This window comes from Trachemys scripta, chromosome 19 (assembly GCF_013100865.1).
Source record: "Trachemys scripta elegans isolate TJP31775 chromosome 19, CAS_Tse_1.0, whole genome shotgun sequence".
Taxonomy (NCBI): domain Eukaryota; kingdom Metazoa; phylum Chordata; order Testudines; family Emydidae; genus Trachemys; species Trachemys scripta.
The window spans coordinates 15,088,994-15,100,531 of NC_048316.1; the positions used below are offsets into that span (position 1 = coordinate 15,088,994).

Below are 11,538 nucleotides of genomic sequence, written 5' to 3' on the forward strand. Positions count from 1 at the left end.
CCCCCCCGTGTGCAGTTACCCCTCCAGGAGCAATAACCCGCACCCCCAGGGCACAAAGATCCCCCCTGGGGCAATAGCCCCCCCGTGTGCAGTTACTCTCCCCAGGGGAAATAACCCGCACCCCCAAGGCACAAAGATCCCCCCTGGGGCAATAGCCCCCCCGTGTGCAGTTACCCCCCCAGGGGAAATAACCCGCACCCCCAGGGCACAAAGATTCCCCCCTGGGGCAATAGCCCCCCGTGTGCAGTTACCCCTCCAGGGGCAATAACCCGCACCGCCAGGGCCACCCAGAGGGGGGGTGGCAAGTGGGGCAATTGGCCCCAGACCCCGCAGGGGCCGCCACAAGCGTTTTTCAGGGCCCCTGGAGCAGGGCCCTTCACTCGCTCCGGGGGCCCCGGAAAACTCTCGCGGGGTCCGGGCCCCCGGAGCTTCTTCCGCTCCTGGTCTTTGGCCGCAGCTCAGCGGTGGGGGTCCTTCCGCTCCGGGACCCGCCGCCGAAGACCCCAGGCCCCCTGAATCCTCTGGGCGGCCCTGGTTTGAGCATTGGCCTGCTAAACCCAGGGTTGTGAATTCAATCCTTGAGGGGGACATTGAATGGGGCAAAAATCTGGGGCAAAAATCTGTCTGGGGATTGGTCCTGCTTTGAGTAGGGGGTTGGACTAGATGGCCTCCAGAGGTCCCTTCCAACTCTGATATTCTATATTCTATGTTTAAACTGCAGAAATGGGAACATTGCAGCCAGCATCTTTAGCTAGACACAGAAACTTTTAACATTAGCTATCCCAGCGTATTGTGATAATACTGCAAATCTTTAAACCCACGTAAAAAAAATCTGGTAGATTTAATTAATTTTCTGGCAACTGGCAAATCCATAAAAAAACTAGACATGCTGGTCAACTGCTGGCCAGGTGGTAACCTATCTCCAGGGGGCAATAACCCACATCCCCACGGCACATATACCTGCTCCTAGGGCAATAGTGCCACCATTGCAAGCACACAATCCACCCCTGGGTGTAATAAACTCCAGGTCCTCAGGCCTAGACCCACCAACCTTCCTGGGGACAGTAACAGCCCAGGAAGAAAAATCCAGGGACTCATCCCTTTTCCCTCCCACCATGCTATCTAGGGAAAGACTAGTTCTCTCCCCTCCCCCACTAGTATCCTAAAAGGGGTCCCTTTGGGACTAAAAGGATTTGAACTAGGCACATTGGGGGGCTTGTCTGCGTGCATGTAGTTTTTTATTTAATTCTTCCCCATTTGCTCTAACATCAGTGCAGCTCTACCAATGATAGGAACAGTGAGAGCAATAGGCCCTTACTTTTTTTACCATGTGTCATCTAGACCTGCTCTGAGCAGGGGGACCAAACCTATTAACTAGCCATAAATATGAAATGTGATGGGGGGAGGGGGGATCAAACAGGTCCGGGGACAACACCCTGGCGAGGAGCCCTGCCCCACCACCTCTAAGTGCTGGGAGGGGAAGGGTGCTCGGTTTACTACCAGGGTGCTGGCCCTAGACCCAGTTGGGGCCCTTTTTGTTGTATCAGCCACTGGTGTACAGGTGTCTGATAAATGTGAAGCTCCATCCCCTGGCAGCTGACAGAGAAAAAAACTTTTGGTTTCCTCATCCCAGCCCCCAACTCCAGAGCCTGTAAAAACACACCTTTTTGCAGAGAAGACATAGTCTTTGTTAGCGTTTGGGGCTAAAGCCCCCCTTGGGGTGCCTGCGGCAGTTCACACCTCTCTCCTTTGTTTCAGGCTGCCTGCAGACTCAGGCAAACATCACAGCATCCCTTCACACTCACTTTATATTGGGGACGTTTCCTTTGCAATCACCAGGGACAGAGACGTTTTAAAAAAACGGAGCTATTGGGAACACAAGATAGAAGCCACTGACTGGGCAGGGGAACGTATCGGTTCGCAGCGAGCCGGCCCCGCTCCTTTCTAGTGACTAACAACCTGTCACTCGGGTGGGAATTTGGAGACGGTCCCTAGCGCCCGGCGGCGCAGTGAGTCCTTTCCCCATGTTCCCTAGGGCGGGCGCAGCGGCGCATGCGCAGTAGGATGCTCCTGGCACTGCGGCGGGCGGAGGTCGCTGTCCGGCCGCTCCGACACGTTCGCTCCGCCATGGCCCAGTCGGCGCGAAGCCCGGGCGGCCCGGCCCAGCGCCCGGCCTCGGTGCTGGGCACCATGGAGTTCGGGCGCCGCACGGACCAGGAGGCGAGCGGGGCGCTGCTGCGGGCCTTCCTGGAGCGGGGGCACCGGGAGCTGGACACGGCGCATCTGTACGGGGGGGGCGCGTCCGAGCGCATCCTGGGGGCGCTGCTGGGGGGCGGCCACGGGCCCGCAGGTACGGGGGGTCAGAGGGCGGGGGGGCGGGGCATGGGGGGGTCAGAGGGCGGAGGGGCGGTGGGCGGGGCATGGGGAGGGGGTCAGAGGGCGGGGCATGGGGGAGGAGGGCAGGGGTGGTGTAAGAGGGTCTGGGGAGCTGGGCATGGGGTTCGGGTGGGGGAGGGGGTGAGAGATGGAGGAGGGGGTAAGAGAGGGCGGGGTGGTGGGGTAAGAGGGTCTGGGGAGCTGGGCACAGGGATGGGCTATAGGGGAGGGGGTAAGAGAGGGCGGGGTGGTGGGGTAAGAGGGTCTGGGGAGCTGGGCACAGGGATGGGCTATAGGGGAGGGGGTAAGAGAGGGCGGGGTGGTGGGGTAAGAGGGTCTGGGGAGCTGGGCACAGGGATGGGCTATAGGGGAGGGGGTTAGAGAGGGCTGGGGCTTTGGAGAGATGGGGGGTAAGAGAGGGCGGGGTGGTGGGGTAAGAGGGTCTGGGGAGCTGGGGGTGGGGCATGGCATGGGGGAGGGAGTAAGAGAAGGTGGGGGGTTGGAGAGGCGGGCACAGGGGAGCTGTAAGAGGGGCTGGAGGGCTGGTCATGGGATGTGTGTGCAGAGGTGCGTATGTGGGGGGGTAACTGGGGGAGTTAGGAGCTGCCCCTGCTGAATATCTCTCTACCCCCCCCCCCACCTCCCATGGGCAGTCAGTGGAGCAGGGAGCTTGGACTCCCCACATTCCAGGGGAAGGGGGTGGAATCCCATCTCCTTTACCTGGGCTGCTCCGCAGGGGGGTGCAATCTAGGGTCTCCCCCTCCCACATGCTGAGGGGAGCGGGGACCCTGCTGGGGCAGCAAATATGAGGTGTTGGGTAGAGAGATCGGCTCCCAGGAGCCTAGGGGTGCGCGTGTGTGTGTGTGTGTGGGGGGGGTGTAACAGTCAAGACATTAAGTATCAGGGGGTAGCCGTGTTAGTCTGTATCCACAAAAACGAGGAGTCCAGAGGCACCTTAAAGACTAACAGATTTATTTGGGCATAAACTTTCGTGGGTTAAAAAACCCACTTCTTCAGATGCATGGAGTGAAAATTACAGATACAGGCATAAATATATATTGGCACATGAAGAGAAGGGAGTTACCTTACGAGTAGAGAACCCAATACTCCCTTCTCTTCATGTGCCAATATATATTTATGCCTGTATCTGTAATTTTCACTCCATGCATCTGAAGAAGTGGGTTCTTTACCCACGAAAGTTTATGCCCAAATAAATCTGTTAGTCTTTAAGGTGCCACTGGACTCCTTGTTGTTTTAGTCAGAGCATTGGGAACTGCCAAACACCTAGGCCTGTCTCTGTGCACATACTGTCTCCCTCCTTCATCCCACTCCTTGGCCCCTCTGCCAAAGGGCACAGCACTGACTGGCGTTTATGCAGCTGCACACCTTGGGGAACCCCAAAGCACTCAGTGTTGTCAGGCTCCCCAGGTATCCGGAGCCCAGGTGTCACTTGTTCGATTGCCCTTTCCCTTATGTGTGGGCTTTATTTTGCCCTTTGCACTCAGGAGTCTCGTGCTCGATGTGCTCTGCGTGAGGTGGTGGTGGTGACAGAGTTCACTTTGAAGGTCTTATAAAAACTGTCTCTCTCCAAACAACTTCTCATCTGTGTTACTGGAACACTTTCATGTTTGCAGGGAAAAATCCCTTTAAAATCTCATCACCACTGATGCTGTTTACTTTATGCATTTGGCTTGGACAAGATTTAGGTGCCTAACTTTGCGCAGCCATATTTGGGCACAGAATAGTGGTCTTTATTATACAATATCTGTATTCCAGTAGTACACAGGGGCCACATTTAGGATCATTGTACTAGATGCTGTACATATACACATGAAGACATAGTCCCTAGTCTGGAGAGTCTACAATCTAAAACTACAGATTAATTTTGTGCTCCATTGTGGGGAAGCGGGGATCCATTGAACTGACTCTGAAATAAATCAGTTATGCTCTATACATCAAGTGAACAGGGGTAAGGGGAAAACAACTGCTACAGCCACTGTGACCACCCAGCCCTTCGAAGAAGAATAACGAGAGAATGTGTGTAGGTTGCTGGATTGGGCCTCTAGGATTTTACATGTTCCCTTATGTGGATATTTAGATAAGCATTAGCAATTCTGTAACCCTACTAATTTGGCTTTCCCTTTGTGTACTGCCGTTTGCAGATGTTACCAGTCTTGCCTGGGGCTTCTGTAAGCTTGTACCATGTTATGCATGGATTTTAAGTGGTTTGTGCCCCTCCTTATCCCCATACTTCCTTCACCTGTTTACTAAAGATGAAATACAAAATTGGTTATTTTCAATCTGGTTCTGTCTCTGTCTTAGTGAAGATGGCAACCAAAGCCAATCCATGGGAGGGGAAGACTCTGAAGCCTGAGTGTGTCAGGTCTCAGCTGGAGACATCGCTTGAGAGGTTACAGATGAAGAGCGTAGACTTGTTCTATCTCCACGCCCCTGACCACAACACCCCTGTGGAACAGACACTACATGCCTGCAATGAGCTGTACAAGGAGGTAAAGGCAGAGGCCCAAACCTGCGACTTTGTCCACTTGGTTTTTGTTTTGTTTTATCTAGGTTTACTTGTGTCTTCTCCTGCTCTCCATTGCAGGGGGTAGTGTGAGGACAGTGGTGAGGGGGCAGAGCAGGCAGGGAGGAGAAAAAGCAATGGCCTGTGTAAGGTCTAAACAGCTGGTACCATATAGTATCTCCAGGTGATTCATTTAGTACTATAAATAAGATCTCCTAAGTTCTAACAGGCTTTAGGATTTCTGATTTTTGCCTCCTGCTGTAAATTGGTCCTGTGCTGCGTTTAGCATTAACAGGTAGGGAAATGAGTTTTTAAAGGGTGTAAATCCAGCCCTTCTAATTCCAACAAAACAAGGGAAACATTTTTATTCCCTTTGGATCTTGTAACTCATCCCCATTTGGAGAAGGAGGTGATCAAAAAAGGGAATCTAATTTAGGGACTAAAATCAGTTGACACTCCGTTTCACTCTGTTAATCTTAAACTGTGTGTGTAAATACACTCTGCAAGAGACTGGGATTAAATACTCTCTCTATTCCTCTACAGGGGAAGTTTAAGGAGCTTGGTCTGTCGAACTATGCAGCTTGGGAAGTGGCAGAAATCTGTACCATCTGCAAGTACAACAACTGGGTGCTTCCAACTGTGTATCAGGTGAGGGTTGCAAATTTAATATGGTCTACCAGACTTCTGCAGCTTTACCCAACCTGGAGCTAGAGGGGCCTGTCCCAGTGCTGTTCAGGTGGGGACTACTCCATCTCCAGGACGATGTCATGAAGCTTCACCCACTGAGGGCAGCTCCTGGGAAAACTGGAGCTGTAGAATCTCACTGAGTGGCTTGGAAAGCCCAAGCAAGTCAAAATTCACAAACTTTAACTTTTATTCTTGTTGCAAGAGTCCAGGGAACCCGTCGCTTTATTGTGGTAGTTTCTAGGAGCCCCCGTCTCAGACTGGGACCATATTGTGCTAGTTACTGTACAAACACTGAACAAAAAGATGTTTCATTTAGTCTGATAAGACCTTTTTGGACAAGTGCAATTAGAAAGAAAAGTGAGGTCACTACTCAGACGTAGTTAAGAGTATACGTGTCTGTCATTTGTTCCAGCAATTTCTGGGATGTGAAACTGACAATGTAATGTTTATCAGTACCATACAATGATCCAGGAAATCTGTTCTTTAGCAGGCACCAATCTGTTGTGACCTGGGGACTCTCTGTTCTGACTCCTTCCATATGACACAAAAAGTATCCATGGAGGAGGAGGAAAAGGGCTATTCCAGCTCCACTGGAATTTTGCACTTTTGATTTGAATGCAATGCAAATACATCATGGAGCTAAATGGGAGTCAGTCTGTGCTTATGCAATGATGGTTAAATAACTGCTGCAAAGGAACTTGCTGCTGGGACACATATTTCTTCAGGATGTTTGGAAGGGGTTACCATGGGCAGATGCCTGTCTATACAAAAGGCACAGTCTTGCTAATGCCATGAGCCCAGATCCAGAGCAGTTGGTTTTATCTCTGAATAGTTGTAGACAAGGCAAGGTGAAAGGAAAAGCAGAACCACATTTTTCTGAATGGCAGGTTTCAGAGTAGGAGCTGTGTTAGTCTGTATCCGTAAAAAGAACAGGAGTACTTGTGGCACCTTAGAGACTAACACATTTATTTGAGCATAAGCTTTCGTGGGCTACAGCCCACTTCATCAGATGCATGTAGTGGAAAATACAGTAGGAAGATATATATATACACAGAGAACATGAAACAATGGGTGTTACCATATCACTCTCCTTATAGTGTGTCAGTTAAGGTGAGCTTTTATTAGCAGGAGAGAAAAAGAACTGTTTGTAGTGGTAATGAAAATGGCCCATTTCCAGTAATTGACAAGGAGATAGGAGGAACTGTAGGGGGGGAAAAATAAGCATGGAGAAATAGTTTTACTTTGTGTAATGGCCCATTGTTTCATGTTCTCTCTCTCTCTCTCTCTCTCTCTCTCTCTCTCTCTCTCTGTGTGTGTGTGTGTGTGTGTGTGTGTGTGTGTGTGTCTTCCTACTGTATTTTCCACTACATGCATCTGATGAAGTGGGCTGTAGCCCACGAAAGCTTATGCTCAAATAAATGTGTTAGTCACTAAGGTACCACAAGTACTCCTGTTCTTTTTTCTGAATGTTAATTTGCCCTGCAGACATGTGGCTTTGAAGTTGTCATTACTAAATCATGTCCAGTTGGTTGTGGGAAGTTAAAATCTGCATGTAGCTTTGATGCTGCAGTTCACTCAGGCACCCATGGTGATCAGTGGCAGGGCAGTGACGGGCACGTCAGGAGTGTAGGTAAATGGTGCCAACAGGGTTAACAATCCACTAGGAACGGGATTGAGCCACTTCACATAGGTGGCCAAATAGCCATCAGATGGCAACACGTCTTGATCGTTATTGGCCTTCTGGATTCTTACCATCGAATAGGGAGCCCTTCCTCTTGCATTAGCATGCCATAAGCTAGCCAGGCCCTACTCTGAAGTTCTAAGTGCTCTTTTTTGTTACAGGGCATGTACAATGCAACCACTCGCCAAGTGGAAACTGAGCTGTTGCCGTGCCTTAGACACTGTGGAATGCGGTTCTATGCCTACAATCCTTTGGCTGGTATGAGCTGGGCAAGGGTGAGGAGGAAGGGTCTGCTAAATGGGGTGGTGGTGGGGGAGAGAACTGAACCAAATAAAACAAAAATAGGCTGGATATTGGCCTGCCCCCCTCTGAATAGGGCTCCCTCCACTTCAGCCAAACTGCCACCACTAACAGTGGGCTTAGAAGTGAATAACAATGGTGGTGTTGGGGTGACTGGGTGGGGCAGGGAACAGATAATGAGCTATAGAGCCCTCCACCTGTAAGTCACCCTTGAATGAGTTCATCTCAATCTATTTCCTAGTTTACCTGTATCTCTGTATCCCTGTATGCCACCCTTAGTCTGTGTGTCAGCAGAGATGAAGGATTGAATGGGGCCATGAAAGCTGACCCTTTGCAGGCCAAGGCAGAGGCTACCCATGCTGTGTTCATCTATTTTCAGGGCTGCCAAGCTGGCACCTTTCCCCAGCACTAGATTCAGAAGAGAGATTTACACGAAGTAAAATGACAGCTGTAATGACTCCAGTGTCTTAATGCCAAGAGTCCCTCTTGCCTGACCAGGGCTCTTACTAGGGCAGAGGGCCCCTTCCCTACAAAGGGCTTGTTCTGCAGCTCAGAGCTGAATAGGTGGAGTTTTTACACCCTACGTTTCACTTCTTCTTGCCCTCTCCCTTGCTGCGGTTTATGCCTGGGCTGCAGGAGAGGCCTTGTGTACAGAGCTGTAGGAGGTCATGGGGTATACAAGGTTACAGTACTTTTTGCAGGCTGTACAATTCCATCCACCACAAAATCCTGGCCACTAACAATAGCATGTCATTGAACCCCTGCAGGAGGGCTGCTGACAGGGAAGTACAAGTATGATGATAAAGACACGGGCCAACCGACTGGCAGGTTTTTTGGAAATGATTGGGCCCAGGCCTACAGGGACAGGTAAGTTTCCAGATGGTAGAATGGCAGAGAGACGGACCTCTCCTGAGGGTAGAACAGTGGTTCTCAACCAGGGGTCTGGGGCCCGTTGGCGGGATGCCAGCTGGTTTCAGGGGGTCCGCCAAGCAGGGCCGGCATTAGACTTGCTGGGGCCCAGGGCAGAAAGATGAATCCCCGCCATATGGGGCTGAAGCCCTGCCATCCGCCGAAGCCTGAGCAACTAAGCTTTGCAGGGCTCCCTGTGGCGTGGGTCCCCCGGCTGTTGCCCCGATTGCTAGCGCCTAATGCTGGCCTTGGCTTTTATATGCTGAAAAACAGTTGTTGTGGCACAGGGGGGCTGTGGAGTTTTTATAGCATGTTGGGGGGAGGGGGGGGGGCGGCTCGGAAAGAAAAAGGTTAAGGATCCCTGGGCTAGAACGTTACCTTTGATTCAGCCTAGAGGAATCACCAAGCGAAGATGCAGGAGAAAATACAAATGACTAAAGTCTGTTCAGTGATTATGCCCACGGGCAGGTGATCTCCCTCAGTTATTGCTGAGCAACTCTTACACTGTCCCTGTACAGTGGTGCTTTGGCGCTCCCCTGCAGCACTCGGGTGGTGGGAATTTGTTAACTAGAGGGATGGTTTAATGATCATAAAGAGAACAGGTGTGGTGGCTTTATTACAGCAGAGGACTGAGTAGGGGTGCTTTCTATAGTCTAGCTCAGGCGTTCTCAACCTTTTTCTTTCTGAGCCCCCTTACTCCCCCCCCCCAACATATTATAAAAACTCCACGGCCCACCTGTGCCACAATAACTGTTTTTCTGCATATAAATCCGGGGCCAGTGTCGGGGGAGGCAAGCAGGACAGCTGCCTGGAGCCCCACGCCACAGGAGCCCCCGTGAAGCCACATTGCTCAGGCTTCGGCTTCAGCCCCGGGTGGCAGGGTCAGGGCCCTGGGCTTCAGCCCCATGCAGCGGGACTTCGGCTTTCTGCTGAGGGCCCCAGTGAGTCTAATGCCCCTACTTGGCGGACCCCCTGAAACCTGCTCCCTGACCCCTAGAGGGCCCCAGACCTCTGGTTGAGAACTACCGGTCTAGTCCCAGCTTTGCCACCAACTTGTTCTGTAGCCCTCCAAAAATCACTTAAATAGCTGTCTCCTCATTTGTGAAATGGGGATATCGACCTCCCATAGAGGAGGCTGAAGCTGAATGTTTGCAAAGTGCTTTCAGCTCTTGATGAAAGGCCTACAAGAACAACAAAAGGTAGTCAGGTTTTTCTAGCTAGCCATCTACCATCTAGTGCATCCTTAGTACACCAATGGTCTGGTATCTGGAAAGGATGCAGGGGCGTGAGCTGGCTGCTGTGAACTTGTTTGCTGTATCTACACAATCTATTGTACTAGCTATCTTCAAAAAATAAAATCAATTCTACACCAGTGAAATATAAGTTATTGACTCCAAAGCCTCAACAGGCAACATTATGCTTGTTAAACAGTGACTGCAGCATCCCTGATCTCTGAGAGGTTACCTTTTGGATCACCCAAAAACTGTTTGGGTAGCATAGGCCATGAGGGCTGCGTTGGGTACATGCAATAGTCCAGGCACTGGTCTTGGACCTGTTCGAGGTAGGAATGCCCCTTCGTTCTCTTGCCTGCAGTATGGAGCCATGTCTGAGTCATAAGAAGAAGCCAGAGATAGTTGAGTTAGTAAAATGAATGCTCCATTAATGTCTCCTTTGCTGCAGATACTGGAAGGAGCACCATTTCCAAGCCATTGCCCTGGTAGAGAAAGCATTAGGGGAGGCTTATGGCTCTAACCCCCCCAGCCTAACTTCAGCTGCTTTACGCTGGATGTACAACCACTCCAAACTTCAGGTAATTGCTTGACTTTAACAGACGGGTGGTATGTCCAACAGAACAGGAACTCTGCCACTGGATTTCTTTGGTTTTTCCAGTTGCAGTACATCAACAGTGAAATCTGTCTTTTAATCCATTCAGACCCTACTGCTCTGTTCTTTTTGAAACATTGCTTTGGTCTTCCAATGCCAGGCCGTTACACGCAGCAGAGTATAGGAGAGAATCGGCTCCACACTTCCTTCTGTATTTTGTCTCCGTGGCCTGAAGGAAAGTGGTAGATGTTAAATGCCAGATGCTCTAGTTTTGACTTTTCTCAGCCAGCCACTTCCTCATGAGGTGATAAACTGGCTTTTCATTTGGCCAGGAAATTAATGGTTATGTTCTCTTCCTCCCTCAAAACATCCCTCTGGCCACCCACAGAGCATGAATTGGCAGCCTTTGAGGGGTTGGCAAGACTTGGAGTCAGTGACAGCACATTGAGTTCTGGCCTTGTTAACAGGACTGCAGTTACGACATATTTCCCCAAATATCCAGTAGTTGCCAAAGAGCAACATTCAGCTGAAAGACAAACAGAGCTGAAGTCTGATGTATGTTACAAGATGGGAGGCAAGCTGGTTTTCCTATAAGGTAACTCCTCCCTTTCCATTGCAGGGTGCCCTTGGAGATGCAGTGATCATTGGGATGTCCAACATGGATCAGCTGCAGCAGAACCTCATGTGCAGTGAAGAGGGCCCTCTGCTCCCAGCTGTGGTGGAAGCATTTGATAAAGCCTGGCACCTAGTGGCACATGACTGTCCCAACTACTTCCGCTAGAAAATGGGGGTAACAAATTTAGTGTGGGGATGGTAACCAAGTATCCTGGCATCTGAGACCTCCTAACTCCTCCTAAAGCATTTCAGAGGAAACTTCACCCTTGGATCATGGGTTCCAGGTAGTGAACATATGGGTGCCACGTTGGGGTTTCCTTGCACTAGAGTTGAAGCTCGTCGTACAATCACAAGCCTCACTGTTTCTATGCTGACTTAATGGTAGCTGCACATGGTGTCCAAGCCATAAGGTGTCTGGTTTTTCCTGAAACAAAATTAAAAGCCATAATTGTCGAGAATGTCCCTTAATAGGGCAGCTCCTATTTTCACCTGATCACACAAAATAGTGTTGTGATTCAGTGATGTAATTCGTGAAGTCTCCAAGTAGGAATGTGGATATTTGTCTTCAATCAGCTGTCAGAATAAAGCATTTTCTAACTCAGGCCATGCCTGTTTAATTGAA

General features: G+C 50.5%; 1 protein-coding gene across 2 annotated transcripts; it reads left to right on the forward strand.

Moving 5' to 3' along the window:
- Positions 1-2,058: 2,058 nt before the first annotated feature.
- On the forward strand, positions 2,059-11,538 carry AKR7A2 (aldo-keto reductase family 7 member A2). 2 transcript variants are annotated; one of them, XM_034753423.1, is made up of 7 exons: positions 2,059-2,350; positions 4,699-4,886; positions 5,444-5,548; positions 7,430-7,526; positions 8,336-8,435; positions 10,158-10,287; positions 10,921-11,538. In XM_034753423.1, exons 1-7 carry the CDS (start codon positions 2,065-2,067, stop codon positions 11,080-11,082), a joined length of 1,068 nt encoding a protein of 355 aa, XP_034609314.1. In that variant the 5' UTR covers positions 2,059-2,064; the 3' UTR covers positions 11,083-11,538. The 2 variants fall into 2 exon arrangements, with proteins under 2 accessions (XP_034609314.1, XP_034609315.1); XM_034753424.1 differs by having other exon boundaries at positions 2,061-2,350; positions 4,704-4,886.

What these genes read in the sequence shown, in the direction of transcription:
- AKR7A2 (XM_034753423.1), top strand. Translation starts at nt 2,065, where the DNA reads ATGCTCCTGGCACTGCGGCGGGCGGAGGTCGCTGTCCGGCCGCTCCGA. An exon ending in GGGCGGCCACGGGCCCGCAG is followed by an intron (nt 2,351 to 4,698) that starts GTACGGGGGGTC and finishes TCTCTGTCTTAG; the next exon opens with TGAAGATGGCAACCAAAGCC. An exon ending in TGCTTCCAACTGTGTATCAG is followed by an intron (nt 5,549 to 7,429) that starts GTGAGGGTTGCA and finishes TTTTTGTTACAG; the next exon opens with GGCATGTACAATGCAACCAC.